Raw genomic sequence first — 21,522 nt, forward strand, 5'->3', positions numbered from 1 at the left:
TACAGACGGGAAGCCATGACGCCAACATGCAAGATACACAGAAGAGCTGATAGAAATCTGACTCTTGTGACATGGGCAACCACTCAGGAACGGTAAGATGTTGTTTTTGTATTACTCTGCATTAAATTTACGAAATACAACCAAACTGTACAGTTTGATGTGATCTTTGGCTTTTTTAAAAGATCACCTCAAAGATCACACAATGAGCCTAATATATTTGGGCAGGGTGCACTTTGTTATTTTGGATTTTATATGTCAGATGCTAAGATGGCACCGGTTTGCTTATTTCCGCGCTCATGTGCGACTTATCCAACGCTTGAGATTAGCTGCGACGGCCATCTTGAACTGGGTTGACGCCAAAAGGTAATGAGTTGTAGATGGACAACCAATAAACAATTTCGGAAAGTTTCATTAAAATCTGTTCTTCGATTCATGAGATATTTTGCTAATGGTACAGACAAACAAACTCATCCACAGACACACAGACATGGGCAAAAACATGATCTCTCTGCCTTTGACTTTATAGAAGGGTGATACATATATTTAACATAATCTGTTTTATATTTTTTAGTAACATATCACTTCTTTTGTGTTCAGTCAGAAATTGTTGACACATGATTCTGAACAGTAAAAATGACTCTGTGCTCCTTTCCACTCACCTTCTCTCACATCTGGTTCATGCAGGGACACACAACATTTAGTTATGATTTATGGTGGCCATAAAGTCAGATTTTTTCTCCTGAAGTGTGAGGTCAAATGATGATTGGCTCAGGGCAGTTTGTGGACAGACAGAGATCAGAGAGTGTGTGTGCTCTCTGAGAGAGAGAGTGAAACAATAAATGATGAGTGGTAGGAAGAAAAAAAAAATCACTACTTTAGAGTGTAAAACAAGTGGTTGGCAACCCCAGGAAGTGACAGCACTCCTGAATTACTTCTTTGCCCTTTTGTTGTGTTTAACTGCTTTTTGTAGGTTTGTTGATGTTTTTCCCTCTGTAGTTGATTTATTCCCAAAACTGACACGAGATGGAGAATCAGATGTTGTAATGTTGATTCTCTTCATTTTTACACTACGTTGTGGCATGTCAAAGAGCATGGGAGCATGAGAGTCAGTCTGACCCAACAGGCAAAGAAGGAGATGGACAGCAGGCAGGGGTTTTCCCAAGCCACGCTGTTGCATGACTCTCACAACACTCTATAAATAAAGACTGGCAATAGATTTAGGATCTAGAGCTGTAAACGTGTTTGAGAACAACTTTTACCGTCTCCACTGATCTTCTGCTTTTGTGTGATGTCCTTTTATGGGGCCTCAAGGAACTAAAATGCCCTTTTTTAGCCAGACATCCTCTCCTCATTTCTCTCCAAAGAGTTGTGGGATTTTTTATCCGTGTGACATTCGAAGATGATCTGTGGACTTTGTTGTTGAGATGAAGCTGTTGTGGACAGCTTTCGAGGGCGACTTTTGTTTGTATACTTTGGTGTTTGTGCCTCTGGTGGGTTTCAGTGAAAGCCTCCCTGTGTAGTTCCCTGATTTGTGGCTGCAGTGGAAAACTCTCATTTGGGATTTGGAAACTCATGGCTTGAAAGCCTTGCAGTCAACACTTCATCCACGAGTGAGGTCAACTCTCTTACACTTCATACAACGGCTGTATACAGACACACAAACATTCACTCATAGAAGAAGGGGAAAAAAAAGACCGCAGCTTGTTCTCTGCCTCAGTTTCACACACACACACACACACACACACACACTCGCGCACACGTGTATGTGCACACACTGACACAGTTTAGACTGAGTAACCAATCAGAGAGAAGTAGAGTAAGTCCCTCCAGAAGTGGGTGGGAGAGCTGCTGAAAGTGTCTCAGGACACATAAAGTTTGCATTGGTGGTTTGGAGAACTTTTCAGCTTACTACTGCTCTGAAATAATTTTCCTTTTCATCATTTTACTTTTCTTTATAACTGAACTCTGGGGTCCATCCGAGCACAGCTTGAGTGTGGGATGGCTGAACTGGTGCGAATCCGCAAGAAAAAGCTGCAGATACCAATCTCTAGGTAAGACGTAGGGTTAGATTAAATTAAGTTGAGTGCGCTTTAATCCTCTTCATGATTGCATACATAAGACTGAAGGAATTTTCTTAATTAAACTGCTACATCTGTAAAATGAACACAACATGTTTTTTTTTCATTTTGTGATGGGTTTTGTTGTTCTGCAGAAGTGGAAATATGTGACTCAAACTACACAGATGGTTTCACAGATAACCAATGCAAAGAATAAAAAAAGTGTCATGACAATGAGGTTTTGTTGACTTCTTGTTTAAAATTGCAGTAGGTTTAAAAAAAATGTAGTGACATGTCTTGCCACTGCCAGTGTTAGCTCAAACACTTGCACATGCTTTTGCTATGGGAGGGAAACTTGTTGCAGAGGTGGAGGGTCATGTGGTTTTGTTTTGGTTAACATACTGATGTGTCAGAGTGTGCAAGTGTCAGAGCTTGAAGCTTTACTGAGAGTTTCTTCAGGTTGCAAAACTTGTAAAACTATAGTTGCCACATTTTAACAGATTGCAGTTTCTAAAGCTTTTGTTTTGACATGAGTTTTCATTTGATCTGAATCTAGTGTTCTCTATTTTTCTTTGTAAATGTGGACAAGATTGGAAAAGAGAAACCCTTTTTGCTGACAAAGCTGATGCCGTTCTGTCTCCTTCGGTGTCGAGCAGATAGATACTTAGAGCGAATGATACTACACAGAGTAGAAATTCAACAAAGTTTGAGCCAAAGGAGGATTTGTTTTCTTTTTGTATAAACAAAATTTCACAAGTACCTTATGACAAGTAATATCCTGTAAATGTTCTGTCAGAAGCTTTTCAACTGCAAGCAGTTAAAACAAAAAAAGACCACCTTATCATAAAAGCTTACTTGGGGTTGAAAGTGAGCCATGGTATTCAGTGGCTTGCTATTTTTATGACTCAACAGCTTTTGAAAGCCCTCACCAGTGTGATAAACACTTGAAAAAGCCGTGAGCATCTCTTCCCCGGGAGCTGGTTCCATGCATTTGGCCTTGTGTAGTTTGAGCACCATATGGGTGGTTAACTAAAACACTGTAGAGAAATTATTTGTGACCCAAATGTGCTAGTATATCAAACAGACAGAAAATTCAATCGAATCAAACCTGAGAGATTCCATCTCTTATAAATGAGACCGTTCATCTCAGCTGACTTGGATTAATTCCTGAGATAATTGACATCAACACACAGGAGGTGGGTTACACTGCGAGCATTTGCTTTTTATTACACTGCAGGAGATAAACATGTTTCCATCAGTGCGGTGTCATAACCTGATTAAAAGTTTCAAAATCAAGAAAGAGCAACATGTTCTCAAAACACCAGAAGGACATGTTTTTCATTGAGTGAATTTTGACTGAATCTGGTTTACATAGCATCCCAAACATGGAAAGTTTTTCCTCCCATGGAAAATCCGGCACTAGTGAAGCATTTTGCCACTGGCTGTCTTGTTGGAGTTGTTGGCATTCAAATAATTCCCAAATGAATAATTCCTTCTCATGGGGATTTTTTTAACCTGTTGTTAATGCTCTCTTTGGATTGTGTTTCACTCTTTCGTGACAGAGGAGACTGCTGGAAATCCTTGATGACAGAACATCTTCAAGTTCAAAGAATTTATAGCAGACTGAGTCACACAAAACAAAAGTGCTTTATGGGGGAGGGGGAGAGAGGCAGGACAAAGATAGCAATCTAAACTATTTTTTATTTGTTTCTAATATTTCTGTTCTACCTCTGAATATTTTGCTTTTTTGTTATTGCTGTTGGTGCTGCTACGTTATGTGGAGAAAACTACCTTATTTTGTTCAGTGTCACAGTCTGAAAATTTTATTTTTTTAGGCTTAGGAGCATGTTGAAGCAGCTTGAGGAGAAAGATGTGGATTTTGAAGAAATCAAGAAGAATTTGGATTTTACGGCATCGTTACTGGAGGCAGTCTACCTCGATGGCACAAGGTAAGACAATGACACTATAATACTTAAACAGTTTAAGGAATATTTAAAAAGTAGGGAAAAGTAATATAGAAATTGTTGCTTAAAAATATGTTTCAGGGATGAGAAGAGGCTAAAAAAAGATAAGTTTAAAAAAGCTTTCAAACAAATGTGTTTAAATTAGTAATATATAATTATAATACAATATAATATATTATAATTACTTATATATGACAAATTTTAATCTAACTTTCTTTTTTAAGCTGGTAAATAGCTGCTAAATAAGCCTAAATTATCACAAATTGTCCAACAGAGAGCTAAAGGCTATAAACTATTTTTTTATTATTGATTTAAAGAACAAAATAGTCAACATCCAGTTCAAAACCAGAAACCGCAGACAACAGCTAAACTAAAAAATTCATTGTAAAGTTTTGATGTAAAGTTTGTTTTGTCAAACTTTCAAACCTTCACACTTGCCAGTTTCCTGCTTACAATTAACAAATTTAAAAACTGAACTTATTATTTTAAACCAGTGGTCTTCTCACCACCTTACTTGCACCTTGCTTCGGCGCTCTTCTCTGTCAGAAAACATCCAAAGTTAAACGTTAATGATGTACAGGGTGGGCCATTTATATGGATACACCTTAATAAAATGGGAATGGTTGGTGATATTAACTTCCTGTTTGTGGCACATAAGTATATGGGAGGGAAAAAACTTTTCAAGATGGGTGGTGATGATGGCAACCTTTTTGAAGTCGGCCATATTGGATCCAACTTGTTTTTTAAAAATATTGTGCACAGCCAAGAATGCAGTTCTGCAAGCCGTGCACACAAAAATAGGCCTAGATTTTTAAAATCTAGCACCTCAAAAAAAGGCCTCATAGATTGCTGGTTGCTTGGTTACAAATACTAAAAGTTCATTAAGACCGCGGCACTAAAACTACCTGTTTTTTCATAATCACAATTTTGAGTCACCAGCTAGCCTCCAACAGGTACAGACCGGTGAGATACTATCTGAAACTGACGAGAGTGTTTTCATAAGAACCACAATCACACTATTCACACGTCACTACTCTGTGTGGAGAGCAAAAAACAAAAAAAACATTTTATTGAGATGAGTTGGTGTCATTTGAACAGCAGTTTTCTGCATTGGCTTTACCTTTCAGATGAGTTTGCTACATGCATCTTCGTTACATGCAGTGCATTCAAACCCCAAAGGAAGAAAATGTGGTCACCCTGTAAAAAATAAAACAAACATATAACCAGTCATGAGCTCTGCAGAAGCTCATTTTCAATTCGTAACTGAGGTGATCATAGTGTGGTGGAATAAAGTAAGACCTGGATGTTTGCATTATCATGACTTCATTGTGAGAGGAGAGTTTCTTCACACCTATAAGCCAGCTTCAGTTTTGCACTTTTAAAATTAATCAGATCATCAAAAAGTACCGAAAACATCGGACAGAAGCCTTACGCATCACCTCCAGGAAATGTTAGGTGTGATGAACAAAACAGATCATATCTATGAGGAGCAACAGATTGATTAAGGTGCAAGAAAATTATGTTACAGGGTTACAGGGTTACAGGGTTACAGGGTTACGCTTGAATCTTGAAGTCTGATGATCCACAAGTATACAGGCTAGTCAATGAAATCACTTTTATTTTTAAGACTAAGTCTAGTAGTCATTAATTAGCCCAATATTTTACAACTCAATGCCTCCCCCCCTCCCCCCTCAGGCAGTGTCTGGAGTCTGAAGACGATCTTCAACAGCTGCAGTCAGACGGGGTGCCGTCAGAGGTCACTGACTGGCTGGCGTCCACCTTCACTCAAAAGATTCGGAGGCCTGTTCGACGCTCTGATGAGAAGCCCAAGTTTCGCAGCATTGTGCACGCAGTGCAAGCTGGGATATTTGTGGAGAGGTATGAAAGCACATGTGGTCATATTAGGAGAGCGACAGAACCACTCAGCTACATCCCTTATTTGTGAGGTTTCAAATGAAGACAATGATCCCGTACATAAAACCTTATTTTTCTTGCAACTGTTGTGCTTCTAATATAAACTCATTCATGTATTGTTACTGCTACAATCACAGAAAACACACAGTTACACTTGTCTGTGAATCATTAGCTTTCCTTTTTCCTTAAAACATCCTTCCAGAAAAGACAGAGACTTTATATAAACAGCTCCCGAGTCAGCTCCTGAGCTCACTGCACAGTGTCAACACCTGAACTTTATCTGAACTCAACATAAACATTACATTTTTTCCCAGGATGTTCAAGAGGGCCTACAGTGCGTCTATGCCAGACCAACCTGCAGTGGTTGTAAACTGCCTCAGGGTAAGTCTCCACTAATAAATCCCTCAATCTGTTGCATCTTTGTTCAATAAATCACACATCTTAAAAAACACAGCATGCTTTTTCTATCACTAAAACTGCCACTTTTCTGTCTTTCGTCCCAGGATGTTGATCGTTGGAGTTTTGACGTGTTTGCCCTGAACTCTGCCAGTTCTGATCACGCACTACAAACTCTCTTCTTTGAGCTGATCACCAGATATGAACTCAACAGCCGTTTTAAGGTCTCTCAGTTGTAGATTTTAGCAAACAAAATACTTCATCTCGTTTCGTTTCAACACAGTTAGGTATTTTTGCTCTATGAAAATAGTGTTTTGGACTGAACATCCCACTGTAACATAATCATTCTCTTGTGGATTCTGTGCTCATGGGAAATGTGTGTTGTAACTCACAGACAGACTCAGGCATTCAGATTGTTTCCACTTTGTGGTATCTGAAAGCACACTGTTGGGCTTTCCAGATGATTATACTCTGCAAATCACATGCATCATTTCAAAGTCCATCTTAACCTTGTTACCTTATTCAGGTTGTTTTATTGTTGCCACAGACCGTATTGATTGTGTAATGCTTTCTTCAGATCCCTATCTCATGCATGACTGAATTCCTGTCTGCGCTGGAGCGAGGATACTGCAAACACAACAACCCATATCACAACCATCTCCATGCTGCTGATGTGACTCAGACTCTGCACTGCCTGCTGCTACGCTCTGGACTCGTGGTACAATAATGAATAATGTTCCTATCGATCAGCAACATTTTGCAAGCTTAAAGTGGCCTAGCTTTCTTGTTGTCACTAAATTTTATAAAAGAACAAAACACAATACTCTTCGTCTTTCTGTTCTGAGACACACTAAGTCTTGCAAAAAGTAAGTTGTAATATAATGTCTTTTAAAAAACTACATTTAAAAAAACAGCTGCTTCTCCTGAAGGCTTTTCTTAGCTCTTAGCAAACGTAGCCATAGACTTGTGCTAATTTAATTTTAAAAAGTGTACACTTTTTACACTCTGACCACTTAACAATGTTCTGGCTCATTTTTATTCTGTAACCTTGGTTCTCTGACAAACTAAATTACCCTTTAACCTCAATGGTGCAAAAGTCAAAAGTCTCTTAAAAAAACAAAAACCAGATATAACTTTTTGATAACTCAGTAAGTTACAACATCAGTCCTCTGAGAAATTGGGTCTTCAAATTTACCAAAAATAAAAACTTTGCTGGTGTGTATAATTTTCAACATCTGCAGCTTTGAAGTCCAACTGCACTTCTCACAAAATGAAGTAGGTTTTTTCAGTCTTAATTTTAGCACTTTTAGTAAGAAAGCCTAAATTATTCTGGAAATTGTTGCATGAAGAAGACGTAGTGGAGGGTAAATATAATGTTTAAGTGTTAGTGCATCATGTAACTGTAATTTCAGTGCTGTCCAACAAATTCAAAACAGAAAATAATTAAAGCAGCTCTTATACTGTAGTTTTCTAAGCAACAATTGTCAGCTTTTGAACAGTATGAGTGTTTTTTTCTATGTTGTCTATGGCTGATAATTGCTGTAAAGTGTCAAGAACGACAGAATGATAACATCAACAAAGAAGCTTACTGAAAGTGAGATTTTCTGTGCAAAAATACTCTTTTGTATGTCAGACTAAACTCTCAGAAATCACTAATAGACAAAAATGGGAGCAAACTGTGTGGCTTCACAACAGTTTGAAACAATGTGCAAAAAACACAATTTAAAACAGATTATTTTCCAAGTTGTTTGTTATTTGTAGGCACCACATTGAGTTGTTCTTTATGTTAAGGTGCTTTTATCATACATGAGTTATAGGTTGGTGTTTTGTTACCCAGTGACTAAAAACGTGTGAAAAAACTGACAGGACGTTGAATTAGACATCTATTGCTTGCACATTACTTGTTGGTGTTAAGACTATTAAAGTGTAGCATAGAAGTCTTCAAGAAAAAAAGTCATAATGACAGTTAATTACAGCCTTGGATATCTTTGATTTAGTGAAAAATCATGTCTTTCTTCTTTACATGATGTCTTGCATTTTAAACATTGCATTTAAAACTGACAATCTCTAGAGGTTATGGATTTTAAAAGAAAATTATTCTTTTTAAAGCCACTTTATTCTATAAAGGTGCCATGTCAGTTTCATAAGATTAACATTGTTTGGTACAAACACTATTTACAGCACAAAAGCTCCAAAATATGAAACATGCTACACCTAATGGGTTTTTAGTTATCATTTTGTCTCTTTTGGTTATGAAGCACTGGCTGACGGAGCTGGAGGTGATGGCAGCCCTCTTTGCTGCAGCTATTCATGACTACGAGCACACAGGAACCACAAACAACTTTCACATCCACACAAAGTAAGCTTTATTTTATCAAACCATCTTTTAAAAACTTTGTCTGGTGTGCATGTAAAAGCAGGTTTTAACCTGTCACATCCTGTTGAGCAACAAAACAGAAAGAGAAGGTCTTTGGATTTTGTACGAAAGTGTATTTTTTTAGCTTTTATGCAATTTTGGGAAGAGGTCGAGAACAGTCTAAAGCAAACACATCTTCATAGAAGGAAAACACGTATTTTTAGATTTTCCAGCATAGTCTCCTGACACCCATCATCATCATTACGATCATCCTCTGTCTTTATTTTGGGAATAAAGCACAACAATATCAACTCACAATAAAAGAACATGACAAAGATGCAGAATCAATGCTAAAATTATAATCCAACCAAAATATCGTACATCTGCTGATTATAATATTTTTTATTACTAGTGGATTTAGAGCTGGTGTTGTTTTTGATTAAAAAAAAGCACTTACTTTAGTTTGGTAAATTTACTTCTCTTTGAAAAAACCAGTACCCATTTAAACCTTTCTTAAGCGTTTTAAATGACGATTGCTTTAACTGTGAAGGTTTGTATGAGGCTGAAAAGAATACTTTTCATATTCCTCTATATTGCAATTTTTAACATCCTAATGAAATAGATTATACAAATTAAAGGACACCAAATGTCAGAAATTTGGTAATTACCTCACTATAGTGAGCCATTCATACACACAGACCTTTGAGAGCTAAAAGTTATTACTGCGGTTGTGCAGTCACAGTGATTAAATTATTCCCTGAGGTCTCGATTTTTATTTCATTTTGACCGCCGCCACCTTGAACCACCGTTTGACTATAAGACTGTACTTTAATGAGGGGCCTGTTCAGCACTCTCGGTCTAATTAGTTCTTCTGTTTGTCTTTTTTTCTAGGTCTGAGTTTGCACTGATCTATAATGACCGATCGGTTCAAGAAAGTCATCACGTAAGTGCAGCATTTCGCCTGCTGCAGAACGACCAAGTGAACCTCTTCATGAATTTGACACGAGAGGAATGGATGTAAGATGATGATTCTTATTTTACTGTTCGAACATTTCTACCAAGCTAATGTTAATTTAGATGTTAGTCTGAGATTTTATCATCAGAAAAATGAAAATCTGTAATAATCAAACTTTACTGGAAGAAATACTTAATGATTTGTTCTTTTATACTGATTTGATGCTTTTTATCCTAATTAAATGAAATGTCCAAGACATTTTTTTTCCAATAGAGAAACAACATTGACCTGAAAGGATTTATTAACCATCTGAATAATAAACAGAAAAATATAGAGTAACTAAACAACAATCTTCTAAACTGACTCTGTAAATTTTGAAAGTCAATGAGAGAAAATTCTGATGTGGAAAAGACAGAAAGAAGATGAATTTTTCACCATCATTAGACCGGAGTGACGCGAGATGTCAGCCCAGCATGATGCTTTTCAAAACTGGAGCATTTTTGCTGGAATAATTCTTCACAGCTGAGTGACAAGTTCTCAGCTGCTCTCTTATTATTTTATAGGAATATAGTTCAGAAATAGAAACAGGGTTTATTGTGAACAAAATTTTGTTGCAGAAAAAAAAAAACTATTTGTTGCAGAGCAAGCAAGGGCAGGCATAGTTCTGATTGGTGCAGACAATAACCCAGGAGCAGGCAGGGGTAAGTGAAACACTCTGTAAGACAAAGTCAAACAAAAAGTCCTGCAAAGCCAAGACAAACAAGTGAAAACCAAAACTGGACACAGAGAAAAACAGGGAACACACCGACTGGTGACAAACACAGAGAACTGACAATAAACAGAGGATGTCCTGGAGTGTATAGTCACTGTGATCTAACTGAACATGAGGAGCAGATGTGCTAAATACAAAACAGAAGCAGGGGTGGCAAAGGGGCAGGAAACTGACAAGGAACTGGCACTATAAAATAAGTAAAAAGAAAACAAGAAGTAAAGGTGCCAACATCAATAAAGCTAAACCTAAAACCCAGAACTGTGACACAAATTGAGCAGCAAGTAGTGCAGTAAAACTCTATAAAACACCGGGCTGAGAACCTTGTGAATTATTTGGGTGTCCAGCAAGAAATGGACATTTCTCTAATGTTCAATCAATTCAGCAGAAAACAAAATTACAACAAAGATTTTTAAATCCAACCTCTAATATAAAGAGTGCAGTTAACAGCTTTTTTTGTCTTTGTAACCTTTTCTTCTCGTCTATAAATAACTTTTATTTTCCATAGTGTAAAAACTGTCAGTGAGCACTTTGGTTTCTTTGAGTCAGTTCTACACCCACTGCCCACCTACTTTTCTGCCAAGAGTGACGACTAATCTGTGGCTGAAAATAGTTCACAAAACACACACACACACAGTTCAAACAGTGCTAGCATGATGATTGTTTTACAACTACAGAACCTAGTTGTTTTAGATTTCTAAATATCTATCAACTGGCAAATTTCTTTAATATGTATATTTACACCTTCAGCAACAAATAACTGATTTACTGAGAGGAAATATCCAAATCTGATAGAGATTGACATAGTTTGGGGTAAATTGATAAAAAGTGAAAACTCAACAGTAATTTTTCATAAAGTGTATGTTTTATTAAGGCAGCCAGACTACCTCTTGCATATCATTTTTAACATACAGTATAAATATGTATAACTAACCTCTTGAGGGGCACAACTAATTATATTAATCTATTAGTTAAATCAATTAATCAATTAAAGGATTATGTTACTTACCTTCACAAATCAGCAGGTAAATTTGGTGTGGTAGTAGCTGAGACGGATACTCAACACATACCCAAATCTATAACAGATTAAGCAAGATCTGTTCTTAAGACTTTGCTGTTACCTCACAATATTGCAAGAAATTCAGTATAATGTTATTTTCAAGGTTTGCTTAAAGTGGATATAATTCCATCCCTTCTCAGCATAGCATGACTTTAGTTTAAAACTCTAGCATTAAAGGTGGTGGGCGATATGCATTCTTCCAAAGAATGTTGGTGCTTTAATTCAATAATTTTATAACAGAAAGTTTGACAGAGTTGGTAGAGGCTCTGATGTTTTTTTTTGCTTGTGAAACAGTTGGAGCTTGTGATGGGAAAATATTTACCGCAAACAGATTCTGTATTAATGGAGGCATTTCCTTCATATATCACTGATCACGGCACGTGGCTGTGTTATTCAGTGCGAAGCTCTGCAGATGCCAGCACTGATAAACGCAGCCGTATACCTTAATGGGCTCTTTTTAGCAGTCTGTGTTGCCATGGGAACGGGAAAAATCCATCAGGAAAACGAGAAAGGTTGCCACCTCACTGGCTACTCTTGCCTGTCAGTTTTACTTTATAAAGTTCCCTCCCATCATTCAAGGTCAGCTGGTAAACTGTGAGGCCTTGTGTGTGTTCGTTCACAGGGAGCTGCGATCACTTGTTATAGAGATGGTGCTGGCCACTGACATGTCCTCCCACCTACTCCAGGTCAAAGCCATGAAGTCCTGTCTACAACAACAGGAACGGTAATTGACTGTGCTGCTGTTCACATTGTGGTGCAAAAATCATGAGGCTGTGTAATGAATGTTAGAAGCTGACTGGAATATTCTGCAGAAAAATAAACAGTCTGACTGATGCAGGAGTGCATTTTACCGCAGGCCCAAGAACACAAATGAAAAGAAAGATGTGTGTTATGCTTTCTCCATCAGGATTGATAAGCCCAAAGCGCTGTCTCTGTTACTGCACACTGCTGACATTAGCCATCCATCCAAACCCTGGGTGCTGCACTCTCGCTGGACCAAATCCTTAATGGAAGAGTTTTTCAGGCAGGTAGGAATCTGAACTGACCTCAACCATCACTCTGACTTTTTCCTCTTTTATTTTTTTTATTTTCTCTTTCTAGTTCTAATTCGTACAATTAGATTTTCGCTCAATAATTTCATTTGCAGCAGGCAAGTTCTTAGAATGTTGCGACACATAGTTGTTTGTCTTGGATAAAGGATTGGTTCAGTGATTTGGAAATACTGTTCTTCTATTTTTGCAGAAAATTAGATGCACTCTCATGTCTGTTGAAACACAGAGCTTAGGAATTTTACATAGTGTAGAGGGAAACAGTCTCTCTGAATGTTTGCCTGCTTACAGTACGTCCATGTAAGAAGGTACTGTTTTATGAAAGCCCATGCAGTTTTTATCATCTCTTAAATGCCTTCCTGTTTGTGGAGCTGAGTCAACAAACAGCCACATAATCTCTGATTCTTTTGCTGTGATCTGCAAAATAAATGTCAACTTGTTCATTTCTGAGCCATGTGTACATGAGAGAGCTCAAACGTTTCATCTAAATATTTCTTTTGTCTTCTGATCTACGCCTTTTTTATTTTTTTATTTTTAGGAACAGCAAATTCAAAACAGTCATTTGAGGCTAAAATTAAAAATGATTAAACTTTGATAAGATAACAGTGATGGCTGGAGATAGGCACCAGCTCCCTGAGACCAGGAAAAGGAGAAGTGGGTAAAAAATATGGATGGATGGATGAAACTTTGATAAAATAAACTCTGATTGAAAAAATGAGCCCAAGTCATTTTGATAAAGACATGCATTAAAGCAGCTGTCTTTAGTATAAAATACCACTCTTTACCTGCTGAACCTTTAAACTTTTATGAATATACTGAAAGGGTTTTTTATTGGAAGTTTGCGCTCAGAGATCAGCAGCAATTTACAAACCCAGCTGTCTGAAGAACATTTGTAAAGTTGAAAAATGTGCTACTAAATGGAACCTGAAAGTAATGTGTAAAAAGAAAAAATTAGTTGTTGGATGTATTAAATAAAGTAAAACTCTGTAAAAGTATGCGTGGGAGGAAAAGTACAGACTAAATACTTTTTGTTTTTTTGTCAGGAAAATGTCAAAAAAACAAGAATTGGCGAGTGAAGCAAACTGGGCTGAGATGAGCTTATAGTACATACAGGATCATGTTATTCCCACTCTGATTTTCTCTTACTGGAATTAAACCAAGGAAATGTTGGACAGTTTCTATAAAAACAAGATGTGGAAATTTCCCACTAAAAAGACCTTTAAATGTTTGCTACTTTAAAACAACAAAACCATTTTGTGACAATGCATTCAGTCTAAAGTTTGGCTTGGCGAATGTTGGAATAAATCAGCCTTTAAGAAGTTATTTTCAGATGATGTGTGGGATGCCATTGTATTTTTTTCTTTGTCTTTCTATCTTTGTGAGGGCGATAGAGAGGCAGAGCTCGGCCTTCCCTTCTCTCCGCTGTGCGATCGAAAAAGCACCCTCATAGCTGAATCCCAGATTGGTATGTTTCAAAAACCACCAAGTTCCTTTTCTTTCACTTATTTTTCTCATCTTCTAAAATAATCATTAAAGCAGAAAATCATGTTTAAGTCTTTTATTTCTCTTTCCAAACTTAATATAAGCCTGTCATGGTAACTTTCTTGCAGACGGTGCAGCATTAAATAATACATTGTGGCTTTTCATTTTGCTGAAATCGCCTTAGTCCAAATTTTCACTGATGTAAAAGAATCTGCATGGTAGTGTTCACACTTTCACAGCTCTCACAATGACACAGTGATGCTTGATCTTGCAGGTTTCATAGACTTCATTGTGTATCCCACATTCTCTCTGTTGACGGACATAGCAGAAAAAATCGTTATTCCTTTGGTGGAAGAGAACCCAGGTCCCCCAGACCCCTGCAACAGACACAGGTACTGCACGCACAAACACACACACACACACACACACAGGTACAGGGTCTGACCACTTTTCTGGTTGTTAGAAAAGTAGGACATGATGACTGCAGAAGCTACAATTCTGTAATAGTTTAATTTGATTTAAAAAGCAAAAAAAAGATGATTCTGTCTGACCAAACATAGAGTGACCACAAAAAAACAAAACGTTTGGACTAACTGAAAACCATAGTTAATATCCTAATTTAGTGAAATATTATATGAACAGAAATTCTGTTTGATAAAGCTCTTTAATTAGAAATGAACAGATCTTCAAATTTCTTATACTTTGGGCATGAAAGTCTGTATCGAACTTGACTACAATCTGTTCAGTCTGTTCATACAAATAATAATAATAAAATCTTCTAAAAAGTCAAAGACATAACTAAATTCAGTGGATTGTGTCATCTGGTAGCAACAAATGTTTGCACAAAGTTTGTAGTTATATTTAGTCATTAGAAATTTGGATGTTGATGCAGGTTTTATCATGTTAACGTCTATAAAGCACTTTACCTTAAAGAGACCTAAACTTAAAGGCTCAAAGATATTACAGAAAAAATGATTAAGCAATATCTCTTTCCTAAACATTTCATCATAAAGCAAAAAGTAACAAGTAAAGTGAATTTGTATTTGGCAGCTGTTCATGTTTTCCTAAAGAGAAGTACAACAACAGTAACTTTGGTAACACCAGATGTTCAGGAAGACCAGGGGGAAATTAAAGTGCCATTTGTAATTTTCATTTAAAAGAAAATAAACAAAAGACATGATTTTTTTTACAATGTCTATAAAATTTGAGTAAAAAATGACCTTTGAAAAAAATGGAATGGAATAGTTACATCTTAATTGTTCATTTGAGAGCTTTTGTTATTGTGTTAATACAAATAACTAAACTACAAACACTTATGAATCTGACTGTACCTTTTTGTACATAATTGGTATAATAGTTAAAAAGTTCACTGTTTTATTTTTTACTAAAGACACTGAATAAAAAGTCCTCAAGATCACCAGTATCTTTGGGACTCGTCCTGAGGGAAACAAACAGATGTGGATGTTATTTGTTCTCAGTAATCTTTGGAAGGAGAGCTCCAGAGGTCTGCAGTGGAGTCTCGCACACATCACAGCCGAGCTGGTGAGCTTCCGCTCCACTTGGACGCGACACACTGAAGACAACAAGATCAAATGGAAAGAGACTGGATCAAACGGTATGATTTCGTTTACATTTGTCCATGTTCTGAATCCACTTTGTACCATGGCCAAATTTTAGATATTTTTAACTTTAACCCTCTCAAGGTAGGTGTTGCAACAACATACCTGATTTTTCCTGTTACTAAAACTTAATTTGAGCCTGAGAGGGTTAAGAAATTGTAAAATACCACTTCAGTTATTTTGCAACAATTTATAGTTATGTATAATTAATAGTTTAATTAACAAACTCCACTGAAATGTCAGTGGCATGGAGCCACTCTGCCCTATAAGTCTACTCCATCTCATTGATTTGATTTGTTATATAAAATCATTTCAGAGTGATCTCATTTTGAGATATTGTTTTTCTTTAATCTTATCAAAATTTTCCAACCACTTTTCCAATCTTCTTCATCCTCCAGGATTTTCTGACCCCAGTGTTACAAAAGAACAAAGATCCAACAAAGAAGAGCTGTCAGAGAAATCCCTTCAAGACTCCACAGCCGATAAAAAACAGTAGACGGGACTTTTTGTGAAATACTCTTGTTTCATTGAATACTCACAAAGTTCAGCTGAGGGTAACAATAATTCACTTTTTGTAAGAAAACAACAAATCCTTTCATTATACCGAGAAAGAGATAATGGAGGAAGAATTGAGGTGGAACAAAATATCAAAATCATCTTCCAAAGGTAAGATGCTGTGCAATATCAGAAAAATGTCCTTATGTCTTATTTTAAACACAGTAACAGTAATTTAAATAGAAACTGTACATGCTGGTCATGTTGTATAGTGTAGTTCATGGTTTTAATTTATGTTGCCACCTAAACACAACAACAGGAACCTTTGTCCAATTGTAGTCTGAACTACACTCAGATATTTACCCTTGCATTAAACTTTAAAATAAATGCAGTATTTGGGCTTCTGTGGTTCATTTTAAGTCATGAAGTGGGAAGACAAGAGCACACTGGGCTGTGTTTTTGTAAAAAGACTTGCTTTAAGTAAAATGTAATTTATTTATCTGCATCACTTTGATCCACTTTTAGGAAAAGGAGAAAACTCATGGAGCGCATCCAGTTGCCAATTCTAAGGACAAAACATTTAAAAACCTAATTTTAGCATCGATTTCAATCTTTTTCTAAGACATGTTACTGTTTTAACTATGCATAACTGAGTTAATAAATTGTTAACTTTCACCTGAATGCATTTTTAACACCTAATGTCATAACTGAGTGGCTGAAAAGAAACCAAACGTAGGACCAAGTATAAGAGGCAGAATGATACAGGAACCCTTTGAATGAAACATATGCAAGAAACAAGAATAGAAGTCCAGTTTTCTTCTTTTAATGAGAATATTTAGCAACATTCTCTGCACTCCCAGCAGGAGGAGCAATAGAGAAAAGACAGAACTGGCTCCAGGGCTGAACAGACAATTAATCTTTATTCTGAATAACAATCATCTGAGCATTTTCTTTAAAGAAATAGAAATTCAAGGTTTCCTACATTTGAGTCAACTAACAGACACAACTTTGTTTATTTTACCTAAAAAGTGAGAGAATGTGATAAAATAGCAAAATGTTCCCAACATGTTACATTTCTTAATGCATGCTGATTTTCCCTGAACAAATGTCAAAGGTTAAATTGTAAAATTTTACTTAAGAATAGCTCTTATTATGAAGGGATCTTTCAAACATATCCACATGAAGACATGGTAAGGAAACGTGGCAGCAGAAATAACTGGTTTCACACAGATTTTAATAAAAGAGGTAACTGGAACTATCAGTAAGAGTGTCACATTTAAGTTAAGATGCTGTAGTGTTGCAGAATGTACTTGTCAAATTTTGCCTTGTTTATAAAAATGTATGTGTTTTTATGCTCTCTGCTCTGAGTGTGTTGAATTATTGATGGCGAGTGCCTATTTTAGGGTGAAAGTCAAACATTGCCTCAGCTAAACTCATGACCAGTGGTGCAGTACTAAGTTTAACTCAACCTTCCACTGAGATATTTCATTTTTTGACATTTTAATAGATCAGATCAGATTTAGTCTTGCTTCGGACTCTCAGCGTGACTTCATACTGTCAAGACCTACAAGTCTGAGGAAAACATACATAAACATGAGAGAAGAAGAATCCATCACCAACTTAAACATTTTATTGTATCAAACAAAGTCAGATTACAGATGTAATCGTCTATCAATTCAAGTAAAGCTAGAACTAAAACCTCTAGATTTAATTTCTGTAGAGTACACTATCACCATTCAAAAACACAACAAACGTCACATCGTTCTTAAATACACAGCAGGAAAAAACACGTAAAAGCTTTCACAGGAATGTTTTACCGTCCTTCTTCTTCGTTATGGATAAAGCAATCGTTGCTGCAACTAGGAAACAATCTGCTCATCAAGTGACATCGATACTAGCGTGGTATTTTTGTTTTCTGTTTCCCTTTTCTTTCAGTCAAGGCAAACATGATGTGAAGGTTATGAAAGGATTGTCACATGAACTACAGTGAAACGCATAACATGAAATGATGACAAACATACTAACAGTGATTACTTTATATTTTCTTTAATAAATACAAAACTAGAGGTTTAAAAGAATGCAGCAATTACAATGTGTGCCCAGAATGTAAATGTTGTCATTGTGTGAAATAAAGCACAGTAAATTTGCCGAATTTAGACAAAAAAAAAAGTCATCACTGCACATTCAGTGCCATGCAAGATGTTTTATGGCCAGGATTTAGATTACCAATAAGCGTAAACATGACAGAAATGAAGGTGCAATTTGCAGACTGGAGATTAGTTTTCTGGTGTTAATCTAAAATATGTAAATTGATCTGCAAACATATTTTCCTGTAATGAAGTCTGCTCATCAGCTGCACATCCACAACCACGATTTAACTGCTAACCATCTGGTATGTCAGTGTATCACTGTAAACAAACACATCTCTGCAGTCAGTTTGGGTGTTTATTTATCTACCACCCTGTTCAGATCGTAAAACACTGTTTTTTTTTAGTCAAATTAAAGTCAGCATAAATTTTTAACTTTCTGAATCTGTTCAGAGTCAGAGCAGGAGGCAGTGAACACAGCTCACCAGAGAGACCAAGCCATGCATGCACACACACACACACGCACAGACAATTTAGAATCACCAATTAACCTCACATGCATGGTTTTGGACTACAAAACAGACAAAAAATAAATAAACGCAGTGACAGCGAGAACATGCAAACTCCACATAAAAAGAGCTGAGATTTGAACCATAGACGTTCTTGCTATGAGGTGCAAACCACTTCACCACCGTGTTCCCCTTGACCTAAATTGTATCTTATTTTTGAGTAATCATGACAGTTTTTTTTTTCTTGTTAACATTAACTTAATGTTCCTTTTTATCTGAACTCCTGCTAGCTTCTCTTTTTTTAACTGAAAGCAACCTGAGCCTCTAAGTTAGTTAAGACTTAAAAATCCACCATAGCAACATTTAACACTTAATATTTGCAATTCAAACTATCCGTTTTTCATGTTTCAGGCTTATTTCTGTAAGAATATTTCAGGTCATTGACAGAGACCGTGCTTTTTGTGTTGCAGCAGGAAGCATTTTGGTTGCAATGATACAAACGTTTAATAGAAAAAATAACCCACATCATTTCACGTTACTGCTGTATAAAATAAATTTTAACACATTAAACAATTCATTGACTGATAGCAAAATAAGTCATGATAAGGCAAATAATAGTTAGTAAATATGTGTTTAATTTCACTTGTTTTTTTTAAGAAAAATAATTTAAAACCACAGATGGAAAATTGGTCTTTTTGCCTGTTAGCCTGGGTCTGATTGGGATTCTATTTGTCTAATCCATCCACATTATTTGCAGGTAAGGTTGAAGCTGTATTATTATTTTAATTAGCCTTTAATAAACATTTTCCAGAAACATTCTCGCAGCAGCTTGAGGTCAATTCCTACCTCTGTCCAGTCGTACCCACATTCTCTATTTACAAAAAGAAGCTTTCTACCACAGGCCTCTTTGTTCCTCCCTACATCCACTTCGTCCCACTTGTTTTGTACCCACCTCGGCAGCTGCCCCAGTGTTGATAATTTAGCCTAGATGACACTTTGAAATGAAGACATACAAATTTGGACCATTATTATGATTATTATTATCAGTGTAATTAGGACATTTGAGGTTGTAGCCCATGATGTTTTTTGTCAGCTGCCAGAGACAAAATGGCAATAGTCACATATAAAATGACAACCACTGTGTTTAAAGTAGGCGTACAATTTGAAGAGGTACAACTTGACCAGAGGCTGTTTGCAACAGCAGCATCTCTTGTGCGCTGTTTGTGTCAGACATAAAATATTCAGGTACAGTGCTGACTTGTTGGGCACTCGGAGGAATTTGCAGCAATACAACACAATCATTGCAAATACGAGCATAAAATGCTTGACATGTCACAAGAAGAATAAAAACACAGGAAAAATGCAAGCTGTCACACCTCCTGTGCAGATATCTGGTCTGACAGAAGCGTTAACATCGTGTTCATGGCAGATGTGTGCAAGGTTTGTCAAATCACTTATTAAATATTAAGTTGAAGCATTTGGTCAATTTTAGTTGGGCTTTTTTCAGACCATACTTTGTAGATATCAACTAATCAACTAAAAGGGACTGAGTAGTGACTTTTGAATTCAAATACAACATTTTTGAGCTCCAATTCTTCATGATGTTCAGATTCAAATTTATTGCTTAAACCATAAATGTTAAAGTCATGGCACATGTTTTCCCTCTATAAGGATGCTAATTAATATTTCCTTTAATTAAGGAACAATAAACACTAAGGATGCGTATGATAATGGTTGTGTTACTGAAACATGAAAATACCGTCCCACGTTCATACATACAGTAGGCTAGCTTTAGATCAGTGCAGGAAAAAGCTGTAAAAAATGATAAATGTCCCTTTACAGAGGTTTTTTTCTCACAAAATAAATGTAGAAATATCATTTCTTGCTCTTACAGTGGCAGCTAAGGCCTGACTGTAGAGGAATATAGACGTCCTGATGTTTCTTAAAAGTGAATCTGCAGACAATCTTCTGTCATCCTACTGGGCTGACTGAGCGGACTGAAAGACTCTAAGCTGCACAGACGTTTCTATTTCTCTTTATCCAGGCTGCATTTCTTCATCTTCTCTTGTGATGGCTGATTTTTGCTGGCTGCTCTGCCTGTTGTGTCTGAAAATATAGACGGATGCATTAATTATTGCAAGAAAGTAAAAGTGGTGAAGCTAACAAGCAGCTTATATGGAATATTTGATAACACTTTGTTCTCACTTGGATATTTTCTGTGTAAATGTTTTTCTTTTTTTTCTGGTTTGTTTCATCTGCACAAAAACAAAGAATGTATGTAAGCATCATTTCATCCAGTGCCCTAGTGTGAGAAATGTATTTGTGATAAAATTCAAAGAGTTCTTGATGCTTGTTTAGTAAAAGTCTTTTCCAAGATAATTTTCTGTCAATTGTGCAGCAACTGGATTCTCCTATAATTATCAAAATCTCTCTTGCAAGGTTTTAAGCTGTGGTTTTGTTGCCAGTGTGCACTTCTTTGGGCCAATCAGAAACCTTTAGTGAGGTTTAAACACTTAAAATTAGTTATACACCATACTTACTTCTTTATAAATACATCTTTATTACAAAAAAATTAAGGAGCAACAGTGAATGTTTTTCTCAATGAATCAAAAACCTTTTTAAATCTTCTGCCTGTTCTGAGCTAGGGCTGAACTTACCAGCTCACTGCTGGTACTAGTTTGTGTCATTTAATGTTTAAAGATTACGCTTCAATAATGTTCATAAACAAAGAGCGCATCCAGTCACGTACCAAGCAGGTTTTCAAGCTGCTTCCCATTTTCCAGTGACAACTTCCCAAACAGATTCCTAAG

The 21,522-nt window shown here is 36.5% G+C and overlaps 2 protein-coding genes across 3 annotated transcripts in view; one reads left to right on the forward strand and one right to left on the reverse strand.

The window, feature by feature from the left end:
* LOC108231656 (calcium/calmodulin-dependent 3',5'-cyclic nucleotide phosphodiesterase 1B) lies at positions 1-18,323 on the forward strand. Of its 2 annotated transcripts, none has more exons than XM_017408863.3 (14): positions 1-92; positions 3,893-4,006; positions 5,717-5,899; positions 6,250-6,316; positions 6,439-6,555; positions 6,909-7,049; positions 8,590-8,690; positions 9,579-9,704; positions 12,094-12,195; positions 12,379-12,499; positions 13,904-13,985; positions 14,277-14,394; positions 15,481-15,617; positions 16,020-18,323. In XM_017408863.3, the coding sequence occupies exons 1-14, from the start codon at positions 16-18 to the stop codon at positions 16,115-16,117; spliced, it is 1,584 nt and encodes a 527-aa protein (XP_017264352.1). In that variant the 5' UTR covers positions 1-15; the 3' UTR covers positions 16,118-18,323. The 2 variants fall into 2 exon arrangements, with proteins under 2 accessions (XP_017264352.1, XP_037831236.1); XM_037975308.1 differs by lacking the exon at positions 1-92 and adding an exon at positions 1,857-2,051.
* LOC108231657 (protein phosphatase 1 regulatory subunit 1A) overlaps positions 17,732-21,522 on the reverse strand; it is a 27,941-nt gene continuing 24,150 nt past the window's right edge. Inside the window, exon 7 of the mRNA XM_017408864.3 lies at positions 17,732-20,818. Within this exon, the coding sequence (XP_017264353.1) occupies positions 20,739-20,818 (80 nt within the window). The 3' untranslated portion in view covers positions 17,732-20,738. The remainder of the gene's footprint in view (positions 20,819-21,522) is intronic.

The sequence above is a fragment of the Kryptolebias marmoratus genome, linkage group LG4 (genome assembly GCF_001649575.2).
Source record: "Kryptolebias marmoratus isolate JLee-2015 linkage group LG4, ASM164957v2, whole genome shotgun sequence".
Lineage (NCBI taxonomy): Eukaryota > Metazoa > Chordata > Actinopteri > Cyprinodontiformes > Rivulidae > Kryptolebias > Kryptolebias marmoratus.